The sequence below is a fragment of the Salvelinus namaycush genome, chromosome 29, assembly GCF_016432855.1.
Source record: "Salvelinus namaycush isolate Seneca chromosome 29, SaNama_1.0, whole genome shotgun sequence".
In the NCBI taxonomy this organism is placed as follows: Eukaryota; Metazoa; Chordata; class Actinopteri; order Salmoniformes; family Salmonidae; genus Salvelinus; species Salvelinus namaycush.
Window position 1 is genome coordinate 36,362,058 of NC_052335.1, and position 22,442 is coordinate 36,384,499.

The window sequence follows — 22,442 nt, forward strand, 5'->3', positions numbered from 1 at the left end:
ACACAGGTGTAGCCAGCCAGTGTACTGTATACCATGTTGAAATACACAGGTGTAGCCAGCCAGTGTACTGTATACCATGTTGAAATACACAGGTGTAGCCAGCCAGTGTACTGTATACCATGTTGAAATACACAGGTGTAGCCAGCCAGTGTACTGTATACCATGTTGAAATACACAGGTGTAGCCAGCCAGTGTACTGTATACCATGTTGAAATACACAGGTGTAGCCAGCCAGTGTACTGTATACCATGTTGAAATACACAGGTGTAGCCAGCCAGTGTACTGTATACCATGTTGAAATATACAGGTGTAGCCAGCCAGTGTACTGTATACCATGTTGAAATACACAGGTGTAGCCAGCCAGTGTACTGTATACCATGTTGAAGTACACAGGTGTAGCCAGCCAGTGTACTGTATACCATGTTGAAATACACAGGTGTAGCCAGCCAGTGTACTGTATACCATGTTGAAATACACAGGTGTAGTAGTATTCTAGGATTTGTCCATTACCAAGTTGGAACATATTTTTATTTCATATTATAATGCTACGTTTTTTTGTTTTTGTATATTCTCTGCCTTGACGATGGAAGTATCCGGTTGATCCGATTTTGAGGTGACGCTGGCGTCATAAAGTAAAAGCCCATATATACTATATGAAATAATGTTTACACTCCTGTTGTTTATATTAAAAATTAAAAAAGGCATTGTTAATTCAAATGTCTGTATTTCAATATACTTATTTTATACCGCTTTATAAGTGACATATATATATTGTGTATGAAATGCCCTTTGTATTGTTGTAATCACTTGATGTGATTTTTTTGCATTTGACATCAGTGTCCTGTTGTATTTTTCAATATTAAAATGCCCAGAGCAGTCAAAAAAGTGATTACCTGTGTTTTATATATATTTACACACTATGAGGTTGGAATAATGTTGCTCCAAACGTCTCTGACAATATCAGCTAATTTTCCGTTTTCCCCTCCCCAACTCAAACCACTCCCAGACAGTCCTAGCAAAAGTATTGCCTGAGAAATTGCTCTTTGCTAAGAAGCTATTTTTCTTTTGTTTCTTTTTGGACCACAGTAAGGTACTTAAATTGTTACCCAGAAATGTTCACATGCCCCTTACTTTCATTTCAACACACCCACTCCTTTCCACACGCCCACTATTTTCAACCACTCGCCAATACTCCGGTCACCATATTGGGAGGTAGCTACCTCCTTCTCTAAAAAGTTCTCTACTGGAGATTTGGATATAATGATGAGATACTCTACATGGCCAAAAGTATGTGGACACTTGCTCTTATAACTTCTCATTTCAAAATCACGGGCATTAATATGGAATATCCAATTCATCCCAAAGGTGTTCAATGGGGTTGAGGTTAAGGCTCTGTGCAGGCCAGTCGAGTTCTTCCACACCGATCACGACAAACCATTTCTGTATGGACCTTGCTTTGTGTACGGGGACAATTGTCAAGCTGAAACAGGAATGGGCCTTCCTCAAACTGTTGCCACGAAGTTGGAAGCACCGATTTAGACCACTGTGATACAGATGGAATCAAACCAGGGTCTGTAGTGACACCTCTAGCACTGAGATGCAGTGATTTTAGACCGCTGTGATACAGATGGAATCAAACCAGGATCTCAAATTCATCCCTATTTCCATGTCCAGTTCGGTACCTAGAATACAAGGGTTGGATTTGCACTAATCACTTTCAAGTCAGAGAAATCATGTAGCAAATCTGTTTTATTGTTAGCCTCGTATACATGATGCGCTGGTATCACTGTTGACTGGGCTCCCCATTTTGTGCCATCAAACCCCAGAAACTTTGTCCAGAACGCTGCAGCCCGCCTGGTGTTGAACCATACCAAGTTCTCCCATGTCAACACCGCTCCTCCACACTCTCCACTGGCTTCCACAAGAAGCTCACATCCACTACAAGACCATGGTGCTTACCTATGGAACAGCAAGAGGAACTGCCCCTCCCTACCTTCAGGCTATGCTCAAACCCTACACCCCAACCTGGGCACGCCGTTCTGCCACCTCTGGTCTCTTGGCCCTCCCACTCCTGACGTCATTAATCCCATGATGTCAGTAATCTTCAGGTTGGAAAGTTGGAGCTCTAGAAAGATGCCCCAGTTCCCAACTTGGAATTGTGAGTAGGAAAGACCATTCCCAACAAAAAAATTCCAGCCGAACTCCTTTCTTTTCCGAGTTCCCAGTCGTCTTGAATGCACTGAAGTCAGAAGTCGGAGATTTCCGAATTCCCAGTTGTCTTGAATGCGGCAATACAGAACATACCATACTGGTTCACCCATAACAAGTGGGCAGGCTTTCAGCATGGAAGAGACAAAACGAAATTTGAACATCGCTGCAATTCCATATGCCACCACAAGAGATCGCTATACAATAATATAAACCGTGTGACGCGAGGTATGACGTCACGAATTTAACTTCAAATGCCTTTAAAATCCTCTCTTCTCTCGCCGGGCGCAGTGGCGTGCGCCTGTAATCCAAGTTGCTGGGAGGCTTAGGCTGGCGGATCGTTTGAGCTCAGGAGTTCTGAGCTCCAGTGGACTATGCCGATCGGGTGTCCGCACTAAGTTCGGTATCGATATGGTGCTCCTGGGGGAGCCCGGGACCACCAGGTCGTCTAAGGAGGGGTGCACCGGCCCAGGTCGGAAACGGAGCAGGCCAAAGCCCCCGTGCCGCTCAGTAGTGGGATCGCGCCTGTGAATAGACGCTGTAGTGCAGCCTGAGCAATATAGCGGGACACAGTCTTTTTGAGCTAGATTTTTTTAGTTTTAAAAATGACATGTTCATTTTCATCTTGTAAATCCGTTCGATGTTTTTTCTTCTTTTAGCTTGAACATGTGTAAAGGACGTGTGTGTGTGAAACGTTGGTGATATTACTTCATGTTTGTAGTATAATCAACGAACTGTAATTGTTTTCTGTTCGTTTCAGCTCACGAAACTACTGAAATAAATGTTTCTTTATGGAAATACGCCGCAAACACAGACTTCTATATCGCCTCCTACTGGAATAAAGGTTTAATAATGAGTATTATTAGGAAGCGTTACTTAAAATATCCAACAGGGGCCGCTCTTTGACCGTCGACTGGTAGAGACTTCTATGTGTGGGTTTTTGGCGGCTGATGGTGTATCACAACAGGTTTTTTGATTGGTTATTGAGCTATCCAAACGTGATTTATAGTCCCTCCCCATTTGCGGACATTGACGGGATTCGATTCATCTGTTCAGCGTGTCATGTAAAAATCTCCCCTGCTTGAAATTGCACCGCGGTCATCCTGGCGTTTCAACAACAACGTATAGTTCATGCTGCGTGATTTGCACCGGTTGAAAGTTGATTGCATTCGTTATGGAATGCAATCACAGGCATGAACCAGGTGCCCCATTCAAAACCCAAGGCTTAGTCAGCTCGAAACAAAAACGACAGAGTGACTAGTTTGAAAATTCAAATATATATTGTAAGTATTTTTCTGGACAATGCCTCCTTGTCGACAACATGGCCGAGCGTCGCAGATTACTGTTCCGTTTGAGAGGGCGCTCCTCCGTCACTGCTTTTTCCCGGTGGGGGAGGCTGTTGCTGACTATCAGGCAGTGGGGGAGGCTGTTGCTGACTATCAGGCAGTGGGGCAGGCTGTTGCTGACTATCAGGCAGTTGCTGACTATCAGGCAGTGGGGCAGGCTGTTGCTGAGTGACTGGTGTGGAAGAGCTGCATTTGAGTCACGTGAGAGAGGCGACAGCAGCACGTGCAGTATTGCCAACTTTTCGCCAGTTGTCGGCTATTTAGATTGTCTTTACGGAGACACCAATTATCAATCCTTTTCACATTAAACATTAATGCGATAGAACCACAACAAATCACTGAGAAACGACTTTAGTTTAAACCGCATTCTAATGTGGACTTTGCTTATGGAAAACCGTATCAAGCAACGGGTTTAACGCATGCTCTGTTCTTGGGTCTCGAGCGGTCAATCAGCGTTGCACTATTGGTCATTTGAAATGGAAGTTGTTGAGTCATGTGCTGCTGCTATGGGGAAAAGTTCAGAATGAAACTGACATAGGCTACATTTGCATTTGTTAGCCATTAAGTAGCAGATTCATTTATGTGCCATTGTAGCCTAACATTTTGTGCAATATATATATGTTGAAATGACAATATCACTAGTCACTGCAAATCAATTTGTGCCACTTGTGTGGTTGCAAAAGGATAAAATAAATAGGCCATAACTTCAGTTTATTGTTGTTGTAGAATTGTGTTATTATGCAATAATTACAAATACAGATAAAACAAATAAATAAAGAACCTGGCTGTTGTTGACAAGTTTATTCAGAATATCCATATTATATACAGTACCAGTCAGAAGTTTGGACACACCTACATTGTAGAACAATAGTGAAGACATCAAGTCTATGAAATAACATATGGAATCATGTAGTAACCAAAAAAGTGTTAAACAATTCAAAATATATTTTATATTTGAGATTCTTCAAAGCAGCCACCCTTTGCCTTGATGACAGCTTTGCACACTCTTGGAATTATCTCAACCAGCTTCATGAGTTATTCACCTGGAATGCGTTTCAATTAACAGGTGTGCCTTGTTAAAAGTTAATTTGTGGAATTTCTTTCCTTAATGTGTTTGTGCCAGTCAGTTGTGTTGTGAGAAGTTAGGGTTGGTTTACAGAAGATAGCCCTATTTGGTAAAAGACCAAGTCCATATTATGGCAATAACAGGTCAAATAAGCAAAGAGAAACGACAGTCCATCATTACTTTAAGATATGAAGGTCAGGCAATCCGGAAAATTTTTCTTCAAGTGCAGTCGCAAAAACCATTAAGCGCTATGATGAAACTGGCTCTCATGAGGACCGCCACAGGAAAGGAAATTGTTACAACCCCTATTACTAGCCTTTGAAATCCCCAAGGGGGGGGGGGGGGGGGGGGGGGGGCTTGGGCAAGTTGCTGCAGGGGGTGCTGAGATGTTGGCCGGGGTAGGGGTAGCCAGGTGGAGAGCATGGCCAGCCGTAGAAAAATGCTTATTGAAATTATTGATTATCGTTGATTTATTGGTGGTGACAGTGTTTCCTATCCTCAGTGCAGTGGGCATCTGGGAGGAGGTGCTCTTTTTCTCCATGGACTTTATAGTTGGGACTGCAGAGTGAAGGAAAAGCACCAACAAGTGCTCAGCATATGTGGGATCTCCTTCAAGACTGTTGGAAAAGCATTCCAGGTGAAGCTGGTTGAGAGAATGCCAAGAGTGTGCAAAGCTGTCATCAAAGCACAGGGTGGCTACTTTGAAGAATCTAAAAATCTATTTTGATTTGTTTAACACTTTTTTTTGCGGGTACTATATGATTCCATATGTTATTTCATAGTGTTGATGTCTACACTTTTATTCTACAATGTAGAAAATAGTAAAAAGAAAAGAAAAACCCTTGAATGAGTAGGTGTGTCCAAACTTTTGACTAGTACTGTACATATTTGATTCAGTGATTGATTACGACCCCATCCTCAGTACCCTATTCTGGAGATAATGCCATAACAGAGGATAGTCAAGGCCAGTTTTGGGTGGAATTGGTTTACCGGCAGGGACACGATTGTATACCAGCCTTGTCTAATTATGCTCATGAGATGGAGTTCCATTGCGTCGAGATGCCAATGGGCCACTAGCAGAGCCGGAAGAAGATTAATATTGGGACGGGGAAAGGTGGATTTCGAGGGAAGAGTGGAGGAGGAAAATGAGGAGGAAGAAGAGGTTGAAGAGAGTGAGGGAGGCAAAGGGTTGAGTTTGAATCTGTTGAAAATGGCATGTCGAAGAACACTGGGGTCAAGTAGTTCTGGAGATGGAAGTGAATGAGGGAGATTTAAGTGAGGTGAAGAGCTCGGAGCCCAAGTTTTTGTATTGATGGAGAAAGATGAGAAAGATTAGTTTGGTATAGTGGGAGTGAGATTTTGGAGAAAGTGGATTCAGGCCTTTTGGCTGATCCATATGTGCTATCACGTGGGTGGTAAAGATGTTGGGTACTGTTGATTCCGTGAAAATAACCCAAATTGGACTTGTGATGTTTTTTTTTGTATTTCTTCTGCTAAGAGGGAGCAGGCGCTCCGTGAAACTCAACTTGGGTCAAGATCTGTATCTTGCTTTGCTGTTAGGAATAGGGCACCATTAAAGGAAGTGCTTTCTAGGGTTGCGGGAAAGATGCACTATGCAAAAAAAACTCTGCCATTTCCTGGTTGCTAAAATTCTAATAGTCGGCCTAATTTTAGTTTATGTGACAAAACAAGTGTAGAGAATCACATGGTACCATCTAAACCGCTGTGAAATATATTTCCCATAACCCATTTTTTTTTTCAGCTGTTTGAAGCTGGTGTACAAAACCAAAAAAAAAGGACGAAAATGAAGAACGGGAAGGATAGAATTAGAGCACATAGAACAGATCTACTGCTTCTTAGACTTGCTGTCAATGAGAATGACAGATCTATTACTCCCATTTCTATGTGAAATTTGGTTGGGTCGCCCAAATAGCTACTAATTTCAGCTTTAAAACAAGAAGTTCCTGTTTTTAAAGAGTATCTCCACAATTAAATGTTTATACTCTTTTAATTCATTGTTCCAATTTTTTGTTGTGTACTAGGTGTCGTCTGCTATTTTTTTGTTGGCGATCACAATGTTAAAGAGATATATTCTTCCCAAACTGCTAAAAACAAACAAATGAAAAACAGTGGTTTGCTTTTTCTTTACAATTTCTGTACTGTAGCAATGCGAAGGAACAGCCTGCTATTCACTTTGAGTCATGACTTCCGTATGATCTGGGCCTATAGCTCAATACACCCAGTTACATTTTTGGCACAGTGATGGTGTAATAACTGCACGTGGAAGAAATAAATGAATAAGTAAATAAATATGTAAATAAATAAGTAAGTAAATAAGTCAGTAAATCAATAAATAAGTAAATAAGTAAATAAGTAAATAAATAAATAAGTAAATACATAAATAAATGAATAAGTAAGTAAATAAGTGAGTAAATCAATAAATAAGTGGAATAAATGTATTCAGTAGTAAGGACTATAACAGAGACAGCCTCATCAAAGCATTACTATAACTGCTTTACATTATGGAGGATAAGCTCACCTCAACCACTACCAATTACTGTATCCACTTATGTTAAAGTTACTTAGTTAAAAGTCAACCCGTCCTTAGGCCTATATGCCCTGGATCAGAGCTAGCCTTTCTGTTAGCCCTTGATCATGACTCTCAGTTACATTATTTTTTATTTATTTCACCTTTATTTAACCAGGTAGGCTAGTTGAGAACAAGTTCTCATTTACAACTGTGACCTGGCCAAGATAAAGCATAGCAGTGTGAACAGACAACACCACAGAGTTACACATGGAGTAAACAATAAACAAGTTAATAACACAGTAGGGGGAAAAAAATACACTGCACATAAGAGTCGCTGGAGGAAGGTGACTTCTGTAGGGGGGAGGAAGGATGGATGGAGGCTCCATAGCTGTATGGATCTGTAACTGCTACAGTGTAGTTTAGTGGGATGGAGGCTCCATAGCTGTATGGATCTGTAACTGCTACAGTGTAGTTTAGTAGGATGGAGGCTCCATAGCTGTATGGATCTGTAACTACTACAGTGTAGTTTAGTAGGATGGAGGCTGTATGGATCTGTAACTGCTACAGTGTAGTTTAGTAGGATGGAGGCTCCATAGCTGTATGGATCTGTAACTACTACAGTGTAGTTTAGTAGGATGGAGGCTCCATAGCTGTATGGATCTGTAACTGCTACAGTGTAGTTTAGTAGGATGGAGGCTCCATAGCTGTATGGATCTGTAACTGCTACAGTGTAGTTTAGTAGGATGGAGGCTCCATAGCTGTATGGATCTGTAACTACTACAGTGTAGTTTAGTAGGATGGAGGCTGTATGGATCTGTAACTGCTACAGTGTAGTTTAGTCGGATGGAGGCTGTATGGATCTGTAACTGCTACAGTGTAGTTTAGTAGGATGGAGGCTGTATGGATCTGTAACTGCTACAGTGTAGTTTAGTAGGATGGAGGCTGTATGGATCTGTAACTGCTACAGTGTAGTTTAGTAGGATGGAGGCTCCATAGCTGTATGGATCTGTAACTACTACAGTGTAGTTTAGTAGGATGGAGGCTCCATAGCTGTATGGATCTGTAACTGCTACAGTGTAGTTTAGTAGGATGGAGGCTCCATAGCTGTATGGATCTGTAACTGCTACAGTGTAGTTTAGTAGGATGGAGGCTCCATAGCTGTATGGATCTGTAACTGCTACAGTGTAGTTTAGTAGGATGGAGGCTCCATAGCTGTATGGATCTGTAACTGCTACAGTGTAGTTTAGTAGGATGGAGGCTCCATAGCTGTATGGATCTGTAACTACTACAGTGTAGTTTAGTAGGATGGAGGCTGTATGGATCTGTAACTGCTACAGTGTAGTTTAGTAGGATGGAGGCTGTATGGATCTGTAACTGCTACAGTGTAGTTTAGTAGGATGGAGGCTCCATAGCTGTATGGATCTGTAACTGTAAATGCCAAGAGTGTACAAAGCTGTCATCAAGGCAAAGGGTGGCTACTTTGAATAATCTCAAATACAAAATATATTTTGATTTGTTTTAACACTTTTTTTGGTTACTACATGATTCCATATGTGTTAATTCATAGTGTTGATGTCTTCACTATTATTCTACAATGTAGAAAATAGTAAAAATAAAGAAAAACCCTTGAATGAGTAGGTGTTCTAAAACTTTTGACCGGTACTGTACACATATAAATACATACATATACATATATATATATATTTTAAATCTATTTTCCTTTATTACCCTCCAACCCTACCACCCCTCCCCCAATTGGAGTAAACTAGTGAACAACAACGTTTAGGCCTGTATTACCAGCGTATTAATACTATATATACATTTTATGGACACAGTCTATTTTACAATAGTTATATTTTGTTCGTTTTTACTCCTGTCCTTCCTCTACCTCTCCCATCTATTACTGATGTCCTTCCTCTACCCTCAACCTCTCCCATCTATTACTGATGTCCTTCCTCTACCCTCAACCTCTCCCATCTATTACTGATGTCCTTCCTCTACTCTCAACCTCTCCCATCTATTACTGATGTCCTTCCTCTACTCTCAACCTCTCCCATCTATTACTGATGTCCTTCCTCTACCCTCAACCTCTCCCATCTATTACTGATGTCCTTCCTCTACCCTCAACCTCTCCCATCTATTACTGATGTCCTTCCTCTACCCTCCACCTCTCCCATCTATTACTGATGTCCTTCCTCTACCTCTCCCATCTATTTCTGATGTCCTTCCTCTACCCTCAACCTCTCCCATCTATTACTGATGTCCTTCCTCTACCCTCAACCTCTCCCATCTATTACTGATGTCCTTCCTCTACCTCTCCCATCTATTACTGATGTCCTTCCTCTACCCTCAACCTCTCCCATCTATTACTGATGTCCTTCCTCTACCTCTCCCATCTATTACTGATGTCCTTCCTCTACCCTCAACCTCTCCCATCTATTACTGATGTCCTTCCTCTACCCTCAACCTCTCCCATCTATTACTGATGTCCTTCCTCTACTCTCAACCTCTCCCATCTATTTCTGATGTCCTTCCTCTACCCTCAACCTCTCCCATCTATTACTGATGTCCTTCCTCTACTCTCATCCTCTCCCATCTATTTCTGATGTCCTTCCTCTACCCTCAACCTCTCCCATCTATTACTGATGTCCTTCCTCTACCCTCAACCTCTCCCATCTATTACTGATGTCCTTCCTCTACCCTCAACCTCTCCCATCTATTACTGATGTCCTTCCGGTTTGATTTCTATTTGCCATATCTTTCAAACTGTGCTCTTTCACCAAAGTTCTTAACCCACATACGTTTTACGGACACAGTATGTTTTACATTAGTTATCTTGTTATTATTAGTTGTTATTAGTCCCAACGTTCAGCTCCATTCAACCCCTCCCATCTATCTTTTAACACCATCCATATTGGATTTTTAGCTGCCATATATTTAACTCTGCTGTTTCACAAAAGTACTGAACCTTTCTATTCTCATGGCTTCTACAGATTGTAAATTGAAAATATTTTTTTTTGCTAAAAGTATTATTATATTATTGATTGAATGACTATGACTTTTCAGATCACCCAGTAGTGCTATCTGCAGGGTTAGCTCCGGGTAAATATTGCAATTCTTCAGCTGTTCCAGAACCTGTGACCAAAAACAAGCTACATATGGACGGTACCAAAACAAATGATCTAATGATTCTGCCTCTTCGCAGCAAAATCTGCAGAGCTGGGAAGGTTGTATCCAGCATATAAATAACATTCTATTGGTTGCAAGAATGTTGTATAATAATTTAAATTGAAAAATTCTACTTTTGGAATCTGGCATTGTTTTGCATATCAGTTCCATGTGCTGTGGAATCGGTACGTCAAAAATCTCTTCCCGACTTTTTTGCAATCTATATGTTACGGCTGTTCATTTTTTTGGTCCTTAAATTAAACTGGTATACTGTACTTTTTTTATTTTTCACAATTTTCTTATTATTAATGCATGTATTGATGTCTACATTCGTTTTTGCCACGTATTTTCTATTACAGACACTTTACAGACTTTAATTATATTATGAAAGCATACAACAACAAAAAAATATATAAAAAATATATAAACATTTTTTATTTCTTTGTTACTAATGTTGCTGTCCCACTACAACAAAAATACACTTAAATACATGTAATTTTGTCCTTGAAACGTTTAATTGAAATACTGTAGAATTGCATTCATTCCTATGCTGGACTGCTCCTACTGGGGAGTGTCAAAATGGCTGACTGGTGGCTTCAAAGCCTCTCAATGGACAATACAATCATCAATCATTGTTGTTTCAGATGCATTCTGGTCTTTGTCCTTGAAGCTCATCAGAACATGTTTCTGTGTTGGAGGCTCTTCTGCCAGGCAGAAGGTGTTTAGGTCTGCCTTTTCTTCAGGCGCACAATGATTGTTTTCTTGATCTCATGACACCAAAATGCAACACAAACAACAACAATAACTTCAAAATGGTGGCTATATTATGAAGAGAAACCTTCCATGTAAAAACAACAACAGTAACTTCAAAATGGTGGCTACATTATGAAGAGAAACCTTCCATGTAAAAACAACAACAGTAACTTCAAAATGGTGGCTACATTATGAAGAGAAACCTTCCATGTAAAAACAACAACAGTAACTTCAAAATGGTGGCTACATTATGAAGAGAAACCTTCCATGTAAAAACAACAACAGTAACTTCAAAATGGTGGCTATATTATGAAGAGAAACCTTCCATGTAAAAACAACAACAGTAACTTCAAAATGGTGGCTATATTATGAAGAGAAACCTTCCATGTAAAAACAACAATAGTAACTTCAAAATGGTGGCTACATTATGAAGAGAAACCTTCTATGTAAGGTTTCATGTTGCCTATGTACTAGACTAGAGGACATAGACAAATATTTCATCGTTTCTGATGAAATACACAGGAACAGCGAGCTCCATCTTCACAAAATAAAACGATCAGAAAACCCTGAAAGACAGGAGACATACACAAGGCTATTTCTGTATTCACCAATATAGTCTGTACAATTCCCCCCTACTCTGACTGAAAAAGTGATACATAAAATCAAAACAAATTTAAATAATAATAAAACACTCTATTCAGCAAACTGGATGTAGTCTATCACAGTGCCATCCGTTTTGTCACCAAAGCCCCATATACTACCCACCACTGCGACCTGTTTGCTCTCGTTGGCTGGCTCTCGCTTCATATTCGTCGCCAAACCCACTGGCTCCAGGTCATCTATAAGTCTTTGCTAGGTAAAGCCCCGCCTTATCTCACCTCACTGGTCACCATAGCAACACCCACTCGTAGCACGCACTCCAGCAGGTATATTTCACTGGTCATCCCCAAAGCCAACTCCTCTTTGGCCGCCGTTCCTTCCAGTTCTCTGCTGCCAATGATTGGAACGAAAGCACCAGCTGTCAGAGCAGCTTACTGATCATTGCACCTGTACATAGCCCATCTGTAAATAGCCCACCCAACTACCTCATCCCCATATTGTTATTTATTAATTTTTTGCTCCTTTGCACCCCAGTATCTCTACTTGCACATCATCTTCTGCACATCTATCACTCCAGTGTTAACGCTAAATCGTAATTATTTTGCCACTACAGCCTATTTATTGCCTTACCTCCCTAATCTTAATACATACTACAAATCCCATTTTATTGCTGTAGTCAGATGAAAATATATCTCATTTGATAATCACCATCTCTCTCTATGATACTGTGTGTAACAGTGTCTCATTTTACCTCCTAATATTCCAGTCAGGCTAATTCCAGGATCAGAATATGATATATATTCCCCCTGTAAATAGAAGAATGGGACTTCCTGTGGGGTTTACTTGGTAGTAGATATGCCCCTATAGGTTGATACCGCTATGCAAACTTTCCAAGGGTCATGTGACTTCCAGTTCTGTGTCACTAACCTTGTTTTTATCAGAAACCACATCAGACACTGGCTGCTAATTGGACAGTGTGTCGTGTGTGTCAGTGAGAAAGAGAGGAAAGGAGGGCGGGAGAGTAATAGAAGAGTCAGAGAGAGAGAGAAAGAGAGAGAGAGAGAGTCAGAGAGAGAGAGTCAGAGAGAGAGAGAGAGAGAGAGAGAGAGTCAGAGAGAGAGAGAGTCAGAGAGGGAGAGAGAGAGAGAGGTGGGAGAGACAGAGAGAGAGAGAGAGAGAGAGAGAGAGAGAGAGAGAGAGAGAGAGAGAGAGAGAGAGAAAGAGTTCTTACTCATTAAGCGATCGACCAAGTTCAGCTAAGCCCACACTCTCTCTCTCTCTGCTGCACACACGCGCGCTCACACAGTGGTGCACACACATCGATACAGACACAAACAGAAAGCAGAAGTGGAGAGAGGCTCTGTATTTGGGGCGACGTGGTTGGTTATGGCTCATGGTTCTGACAGTAATGATTCCAGTTATGCCAAGTCCCCTTCGCCAGCGAGTAGCAGGCAGGTAAGGAGATTCTCTCTCTCTCTCTCTCTCTCTCTCTCTCTCTCTCTCTCTCTCTCTCTCTCTCTCTCTCTCTCTCTCTCTCTCTCTCTCTCTCTCTCTCTCTTTCCTCTTCTCCCTTATTATTTTGTATTTTCTTTCACTGTTGTTGCAGTGTGTATTCAGTCAAGAAGTGTTATCATTGGGATATTAAGACATAGACAGGTAGGGGCACCTTTTCTATCCTCTTCTGTCTCTCTGTCGCTGTCTCTCTGTCTCTCTGTCTCTCTGTCTCTCCGTCTCTCTGTCTCTGTCTCTCTCTGTCGCTCTGTCTCTGTCTCTGTCACTCTCTCTGTCACTCTCTGTCTCTGTCTCTCTCTGTCTCTCTGTCTCTGTCTCTCCATCGCTGTCTCTCTGTCTCTGTCTCTCTCTCTGTCGCTGTCTCTCTGTCTCTCTCTCTCTGTCGCTGTCTCTCTGTCTCTCTCTCTGTCGCTGTCTCTCTGTCTCTCTCTCTCTGTCTCTCTCTCTGTCGCTGTCTCTCTGTTTCTCCGTCTCTGTCTCTCTGTCTCTCTGTCTCTGTCTCTCTCTCTCTCATAACATGTATTCAGTCATGAAGTGTTATCATTGGTATGTTGAGACATGATAGATGACTGTTTTGTACATCAGCTCGGATGGGGCATTATAATCACCTTTTCATTAATATATTGTTGAGGTTTCATACATCACCATCACACGACTGGTCATTTAAGGGGTGCACGTTTTGTTTGTCCCTGGCACGACACAGCTGATTCAGATAATCAACTCATCGTCAAGCTTTGACTATTTGAATCAGCTGTGTAGTGCTAGAGCATAAACCAAAACGTGCATCCCTTGGGTTCCCCAGGACAGAGTTTGTTGGGTTCCCCAGGGTTCCCCAGGACAGAGTTTGTTGGGTTCCCCAGGGTTCCCCAGGACAGAGTTTGTTGGGTTCCCCAGGATTCCCCAGGACAGAGTTTGTTGGGTTCCCCAGGGTTCCCCAGGACATAGTTTGTTGGGTTCCCCAGGGCAGAGTTTGTTGGGTTCGACAGGGTTCCCCAGGACAGAGTTTGTTGGGTTCCCCAGGGTTCCCCAGGACAGAGTTTGTTGGGTTCCCCAGGACAGAGTTTGTTGGGTTCGACAGGGTTCCCCAGGACAGAGTTTGTTGGGTTCCCCAGGGTTCCCCAGGACAGAGTTTGTTGGGTTCCCCAGGACAGAGTTTGTTGGGTTCCCCAGGACAGAGTTTGTTGGGTTCCCCAGGACAGAGTTTGTTGGGTTCCCCAGGACAGAGTTTGTTGGGTTCCCCAGGACAGAGTTTGTTGGGTTCCCCAGGACAGAGTTTGTGTTCTTCCATAGTGTTTAGATTCTTATTGGAATGTAGAATCATGTAGAATCATGTAGAATCATGTAGACTCATGTAGAATCATGTAGACTCATGTAGACTCATGTAGACTCATGTAGAATCATGTAGAATCATGTAGAATAATGTAGAATCATGTAGAATAATGCATGACAACACTGAAGAGTTTTCTTGATGACAATGACTTGTATAGTTAGGTGTGGCCTGGGAATCAAGGCCGTTTGATGAGCTGCTAGACATCTGCTGAGAAAAGATGGGTCGGGTGGGTCTGACTCGTCAGTTCACACATCACCTCAGATCACGCCTTGTTTCATGTCCTGATCACGGTATCAGAACAGCTTTGTAGAAACGATGCGTCAGTCAAGTCACGCATCAAAGAGATGTCTCATCCTAGAACTGTCTCAATATTGGTATGCATGATTATACATTTTCAATCTACAATATCTATACTGGAATGAACCCTACTACTCCACCCATTAGTGTAAGTTAGTTAGGGTGAGCGACAGTTAGCGTCCTGACAGGAAGATGACTGGCCTCGTATCTCTCCCCAGGGCTCCTCAGACAACATCAAGAAGGTAATGAGAAGAGAGAAGAACCGTATCGCTGCCCAGAAGAGCAGGATGAGACAGACCCAGAAGGCAGACAGTCTACACCTGGTGAGGATGACTGCCCACAATGCAACACACCGATGCATGCACCATGTCTGGCTATGAGTTAGGCTGACTACCCACAATGCAACACACAGATGCATGCACCATGTCTGGCTATGAGTTAGGCTGACTACCCACAATGCAACACACCGATGCATGCACTATGTCTGGCTATGAGTTAGGCTGACTACCCACAATGCAACACACCGATGCATGCACTATGTCTGGCTATGAGTTAAGCATGGCATGGGCAGTGAATCAATTGAGGATGATTATTCACAAGGCCTAATGTATGCTATCATATCCTAGCACGACTGGGTCTGGCATGAGCAATTTAGCAGTGAGTCAGTTGTGCCCTGAATAAAACAAATAAACATTTCACCCATACAGGAATCTTATAGTGTTTCAAAAAAGACTGTCTCCTTCTATAGCCTGGTCCCAGATCTGTTATCTCCTTCTATAGCCTGGTCCCAGATCTGTTGTCTCCTTCTATAGCCTGGTCCCAGATCTGTTGTCTCCTTCTATAGCCTGGTCCCAGATCTGTTGTCTCCTTCTATAGCCTGGTCCCAGATCTGTTGTCTCCTTCTGTAGCCTGGTCCCAGATCTGTTGTCTTCTTCTATAGCCTGGTCCCAGATCTGTTGTCTCCTCCTATAGCCTGGTCCCAGATCTGTTATCTCCTTCTATAGCCTGGTCCCAGATCTGTTGTCTCCTTCTATAGCCTGGTCCCAGATCTGTTGTCTCCTTCTATAGCCTGGTCCCAGATCTGTTGTCTCCTTCTATAGCCTGGTCCCAGATCTGTTGTCTCCTTCTATAGCCTGGTCCCAGATCTGTTGTCTCCTTCTATAGCCTGGTCCCAGATCTGTTGTCTCCTTCAATAGCCTGGTCCCAGATCTGTTATCTCCTTCTATAGCCTGGTCCCAGATCTGTTGTCTCCTTCTATAGCCTGGTCCCAGATCTGTTGTCTCCTTCAATAGCCTGGTCCCAGATCTGTTATCTCCTTCTATAGCCTGGTCCCAGATCTGTTGTCTCCTTCTATAGCCTGGTCCCAGATCTGTTGTCTCCTTCTGTTTGTGCTCTTGCCAACTCCGTTGCTCATGGTCAAGCAAAACAAGGAGTGGGCATGATAGCACAAACAGACTGGTACTCACTGCTACAATTCAGTAACCGACTGGTACTCAGGCTACAAGTCAGTAACCGACTGGTTATGTAGTAATCAAACATTTTCAAGTCCTTCAAATCACGGGGACCATTTCCCCAGTGAACTACCACGATAAGGCTGTGTTGTTGGGAATCTGTGTTGGTCTGTGTTGGTCTGTGTGAGATGATATTGACACGGTGCTGCCGATGGACCATGTGGCGATGTGTCATCATGGCTTCTGTTGGGCTCAACACTTGGGCTTGAGTCCCCAGATAGCTCCCTACTCCCTATATAGTGCACTACGTATGATTCTGATAGCTACGAACTCCGGTCAAAATACGTGCACTGAATAGGGAATAGGGTGGCATTTGAGACGCTACCGTGGCCAGATCTCTGCCTATGTGTGTTTGCTGTAGTGCTGAGAGTTTTCATTATCACGTGTGGGCGTCAGCAACCCAGAGACCAGCACTAATGATTATGGCACTGAATCTTAACATCAGAAATGGGTGTTGTGTCCTCCTGTTTTTACCTAGAATTCTCCACTGTGACAGTAGTTCTCTGTAGTGGTAGGCTGGTAGGCTGGTAGACTGGTAGGCTGGTAGACTGGTAGACTGGTAGGATGGTAGGCTGGTAGGATGGTAGGCTGGTAGGCTGGTAGGCTGGTAGGCTGGTAGGCTGGTAGACTGGTAGACTGGTAGGATGGTAGGCTGGTAGGATGGTAGGCTGGTAGGCTGGTAGACTGGTAGGATGGTAGGCTGGTAGGCTGGTAGACTGGTAGGATGGTAGGCTGGTAGGCTGGTAGGCTGGTAGGCTGGTAGGATGGTAGACTGGTAGGCTGGTAGACTGGTAGGCTGGTAGACTGGTAGGCTGGTAGGCTGGTAGACTGGTAGACTGGTAGGCTGGTAGACTGGTAGGCTGGTAGACTGGTAGGCTGGTAGGCTGGTAGGCTGGTAGACTGGTAGACTGGTAGGCTGGTAGACTGGTAGGATGGTAGGCTGGTAGGCTGGTAGACTGGTAGGCTGGTAGGCTGGTAGGCTGGTAGGCTGGTAGGCTGGTAGACTGGTAGACTGGTAGGATGGTAGACTGGTAGGCTGGTAGGCTGGAAGGCTGGAAGGCTGGTAGACTGGTAGGCTGGTAGGATGGTAGACTGGTAGCAATACCGCTCTACTCTAGTAGTTCTCTGTAGTGGTAGACTGGTAGGCTGGTAGACTGGGAGGCTGGTAGGATGGTAGGCTGGTAGGCTGGTAGGCTGGTAGGCTGGTAGACTGGTAGGCTGGTAGGCTGGTAGACTGGTAGACTGGTAGCAATACCGCTCTACTCTAGTAGTTCTCTGTAGTGGTAGGCTGGTAGGCTGGTAGACTGGTAGGCTGGTAGGATGGTAGGCTGGTAGGCTGGTAGACTGGTAGGCTGGTAGGCTGGTAGACGGGTAGACTGGTAGGCTGGTAGGCTGGTAGCAATACCGCTCTACTCTAGTAGTTCTCTGTAGTGGTAGGCTGGTAGGATGGTAGGCTGGTAGGATGGTAGGATGGTAGACTGGTAGGCTGGTAGGCTGGTAGGCTGGTAGACTGGTAGGCTGGTAGACTGGTAGACTGGTAGGCTGGTAGGCTGGTAGACTGGTAGGCTGGTAGACTGGTAGGCTGGTAGACTGGTAGGCTGGTAGACTGGTAGACTGGTAGGCTGGTAGACTGGTAGACTGGTAGGCTGGTAGACTGGTAGGCTGGTAGCAATACCGCTCTACTCTAGTAGTTCTCTGTAGTGGTAGGCTGGTAGGCTGGTAGACTGGTAGACTGGTAGGCTGGTAGCAATACCGCTCTACTCTAGTAGTTCTCTGTAGTGGTAGGCTGGTAGGCTGGTAGGCTGGTAGCAATACCGCTCTACTCTAGTAGTTCTCTGTAGTGGTAGGCTGGTAGGCTGGTAGTCTGGTAGACTGGTAGGCTGGTAGACTGGTAGGCTGGTAGACTGGTAGGCTGGTAGGCTGGTAAGCTTGTAGGCTGGTAGACTGGTAGGCTGGTAGGCTGGTAGCAATACCGCTCTACTCTAGTAGTTCTCTGTAGTGGTAGGCTGGTAGGCTGGTAGGATGGTAGACTGGTAGGCTGGTAGGCTGGTAGGCTGGTAGCAATACCGCTCTACTCTAGTAGTTCTCTGTAGTGGTAGGCTGGTAGGCTGGTAGACTGGTAGGCTGGTAGGCTGTTAGCAATACCGCTCTACTCTAGTAGTTCTCTGTACCAGAGTAGCAGTAGCGATACGGCACGTGACTGGAGGTACTTGAGGTATAGTCAAAGTGAAAAAGCACAGTCACTTTCATTTCAACGTCTCTTTCTGTTGATCGACTGGCTGGCTGCAGAGTTGAGGTTTTAGTCACTGCCTTTCACTACTGTCGCTTGGTACAGTCTAGTAGAGAACACCTATTTCCGTTTGTAGAAGCTACAAATAAATGTAGCGTTAGTGGTCGGTGTTGCTGAAGAGAGGAGAGATTATCAATGGGATACCGTGCAGTTCATCTGGGGACACTTTCTTCATAAGGTCTACGGTGTCATGTCAAAATCAATGCATTTAGAGTCGATAGGAGACACCCATTCAACTCTAACTCTCGAGAAAATATGTCTGTCATTTAATAAAACGCAGGTCGGATATAGTTTTTCTTCTTCTCTCCAGTGGTTTAGAAAGACAATAACATTAATCTACAACTATTAAAATGAAAAAATAAAAAATCTCTGTTGTTTTTTGTTGTTGTTGCTCTGAGGTCCTCATGTATGTTTGTAGATGTTCCATTACAGTGTGGGCCAGCACAGGGCCAGCTGAGCTTTGCGTGTTCGTGGGTGATGATGGCTTTTTACTCCCAGAGGCGTAGGAAGCTAAACAGGTTAGACAGAAATGCTCCACTTATTTGTTCCTCTAAAAGGTTGAGAGAGGGCCAGGGTTAGAGGAGGGAAGATAGAGAGTGTTAGACTGTGTAGTATTACTGTCAGAGACAGGCCTGGGTAAACCCCAGTGCTCACGTCACTTAGGGTAACAACCCACTGACACGGGTCCTTTACCAGAAATGACAGCCGTTCTCTCCCCTCCTGCCCACGGCTTTCTACTATACCTAATTTACACAGAAGAGAGAGCGAGAGAGAGAGAGAGAGAGAGAGAGTCTTCTGAATGACTTCTACTCAGGAAACAGGAAACGTGTCACAGTCAGGGAAAATTCTACTTCCTGTTTATCAAGCGAGTTGAAGAAACCATACAACCACAGAATACGCTGAGCCAACACTGGTGTGTCCCCCCTCATGCTCTAGTGAGGCCTGGGCTGAGCCAATACTGGTGTGTCCCCCATCATGCTCTAGTGAAGCCTGGGCTGAGCCAATACTGGTGTGTCCCCCATCATGCTCTAGTGAAGCCTGGGCTGAGCCAATACTGGTGTGTCCCCCCTCATGCTCTAGTGAGGCCTGGGCTGAGCCAATACTGGTGTGTCCCCCCTCATGCTCTAGTGAGGCCTGGGCTGAGCCAACACTGGTCCCCCATCATGCTCTAGTGAGGGCTGGGCTGAGCCAACACATGGATAAGACTCATAGAACTAGACCAGGTGGGATGGTTTACAGATAATATAATCACATAGACTGGATCTACCAACCACCACCACCCACATCCTAGGTTTCCACAAAGGTCGTTGACACTGAAATGCCATTTCTGCGCCCCCCAAAAATTGGAAGACCATTTGTTGACAAATTAATGAAATTGTCAAGGGGGATTTATTTTCTTTGAAGTTACAGAACTACAGACTGATGATGCCTCGGGTTGTATAAAAAAAACGAAGGTCGATGTCCGTGCCCCCGTGGAAATCTAATTAGCATAATACAAAAATCCCCATAAAAATCTGTCAGGTTAAGCTAGAGATATCAGTTTCTTTGTATTGGATTAGTATCATTCCACCACATCCGCCGATGTAACACTTCCACATCTGCAGTGAAAGGTGACGGAGCTAGAGCAGCGTTTGTCAGACCATGAGACATCCCGAAAATCGGTCTTCTCACAAAATCGTAATGAAGCGTTTCGAATGGAAAGATGAGACTCTCACGAACACAATGGTGTTCTCTGTTTTGCTCTACGTCTTGGGTCCCGTCTGAAGTCGCTACAGCCGATCTGCCAACTTCTGTCTGTAGCATCCCAACAGGTTGAGCTACACACTCATATGACCCCTCTGTGGAAAGGTGAGGCTCTCAGGAACACGTACATGTCGGTTTTTCTCTAAGACGTCCACAGGCCTCACCAGACTCGTCTGAAGGTCCCCTGGTACCAGTAGAAAAAAATGAATGGAAAAAATATATGGATACTGTTCCCTGTAAAATAAAAATAAATAATAATAAAAAAAACATTTTTGATCAAATAATTTTTTCTATATTTTTTGGGGATACTTCCAGGGGTCTTAAAATTCGAAATCAAATAGCAAAATGATCCTTGGTGTGACCTTCTTAAAACCATTATATATAGCTTACTAGAACACCCCTCTGACTGTTTAGTTCCAAAAAGAAGGGATTAAATACATGTAAAAAAAAATATATATATACAATAAAACATGTTTCCTGATCTTATATTTTTGGATGTGACTTACTGTAAAGCTGGCTGGGTTACTGTAAAGCTGGCTGGGTTACTGTAAAGCAGGCTGGGTTACTGTAAAGCAGGCTGGGTTACTGTAAAGCTGGCTGGGTTACTGTAAAGCTGGCTGGGTTACTGTAAAGCTGGCTGGGTTACTGTAAAGCAGGCTGAGTCACTTTAAAGCTGGCTGGGTTACTGTAAAGCAGGCTGGGTTACTGTAAAGCAGGCTGGGTTACTTTAAAGCTGGCTGGGTTACTGTAAAGCACTTTTGATACCTGGTGATGTAAAGCAGCATTTATACATACATTTGATTGATTGATTCGTTTCTGTGGTTTCAGGAGAGTGAGAACCTAGAGAAGGAGAACGCAGCTCTGAGGAAGGAGGTGAAGAGACTAACAGAAGAGGCCAAGTATCTCTCCTCCGTCCTGACTACCCATGAGCCTCTCTGCACCGGCCTGGCCCCTCAGACGACCCATGACCTCCTGTACTCCCCCCACCACCACGGGAGCAGTGCCTTCCACCACCAGCACAGTATTGCTGTGTCTCACTACCAGCACTGATCACCACAGACCAACAAGGGGGACTGGAGAGAAGCTGGAGACGTTTAGTGACCTTGGTACACTATGGCACCCTATTTACTTAGTAGTGCACTACTTTTAACCAGAGCCCTATGTGTCAAAAAGTTGTGTACTATATAGAGCCACTTGAACAGAGTAAAGAATGGTGTTTGAAACGGCACGGAACAAGCAGCAATTAGGAATGGTTTCTTGGTGTAAAATAACTGATTTTCTTATTTTGAAAAGATGACAAAAGGCAGTTCGATATAAAAATGACTTCCGAACCCATCTTTACGACGTGACTATAGAATCAATCAATGTATGGACAATGCAAATAGTCCATGTCTAACTGTAGGACAGAAAACCCAACATGATCGCGATACCAGAACACCAGTTTGTGGAAATGTTTCTTGTCCTCTATTCATACAATGATGAATGATAAAAATGATTGTTTTATGTTTTTTAAATTTTTATTTTTATTTTTTTTAATTCTTTTGTATATAACATTTGATCCCTTCAATCTTGGAGGTTACAGTGTTTGTGTGCATTGCTCTTGTGTCAGTTGTAAATTTGACCTTTTTAAATATTCGAAGTAACGCTGAACTGTATCACTGGTCCTACTTTTTTTCAACAGTTTTGTTATTTTAGTGTTTATTGGCCTAAAAAAATTTTTTTTTATAGTGCAATTGTTTTACTTGAAATACTCAGGATACAATCCCACATCGTAGATGATAACAACAGGTTATTTGTGATGGAGGTAGAAGGGCATTTGATCAAATTGTGCTTTAATGACTCCAATGATGTTGAAAATATTATTGTCGAAACAAACAATGCTGCTTTTCTATTTTGATACCAACAAATGTATTATCTGCATCATGTAAGTGCTATCTGACAACCAGACAATCACTTTGATAACGAAATCATCACGTTAATCTGTATGATCGTTAGGTGGCGCTGTGTACCTATAAGTAACGGTAAAGTAACGGTAAAGCATTGTCTCTATTGTCAATCTATGTGGTCGCTAGGTGGCGCTGTGTATTT

General features: G+C 43.3%; 1 protein-coding gene across 1 annotated transcript; it reads left to right on the forward strand.

Moving 5' to 3' along the window:
• The first annotated feature begins 12,844 nt into the window (after window positions 1–12,844).
• On the forward strand, window positions 12,845–21,997 carry LOC120024618 (basic leucine zipper transcriptional factor ATF-like). The gene is made up of 3 exons (XM_038968914.1): window positions 12,845–13,126; window positions 15,029–15,133; window positions 21,183–21,997. The coding sequence occupies exons 1-3, from the start codon at window positions 13,058–13,060 to the stop codon at window positions 21,402–21,404; spliced, it is 396 nt and encodes a 131-aa protein (XP_038824842.1). The 5' UTR covers window positions 12,845–13,057; the 3' UTR covers window positions 21,405–21,997.
• Window positions 21,998–22,442: the final 445 nt, after the last annotated feature.

Coding starts and splice junctions, on each gene's coding strand:
- LOC120024618 (XM_038968914.1), top strand. CDS start 13,058: ATGGCTCATGGTTCTGACAGTAATGATTCCAGTTATGCCAAGTCCCCT. Junction 13,127..15,028: donor CGCCAGCGAGTAGCAGGCAG/GTAAGGAGATTC, acceptor ATCTCTCCCCAG/GGCTCCTCAGACAACATCAA. Junction 15,134..21,182: donor AGGCAGACAGTCTACACCTG/GTGAGGATGACT, acceptor CTGTGGTTTCAG/GAGAGTGAGAACCTAGAGAA.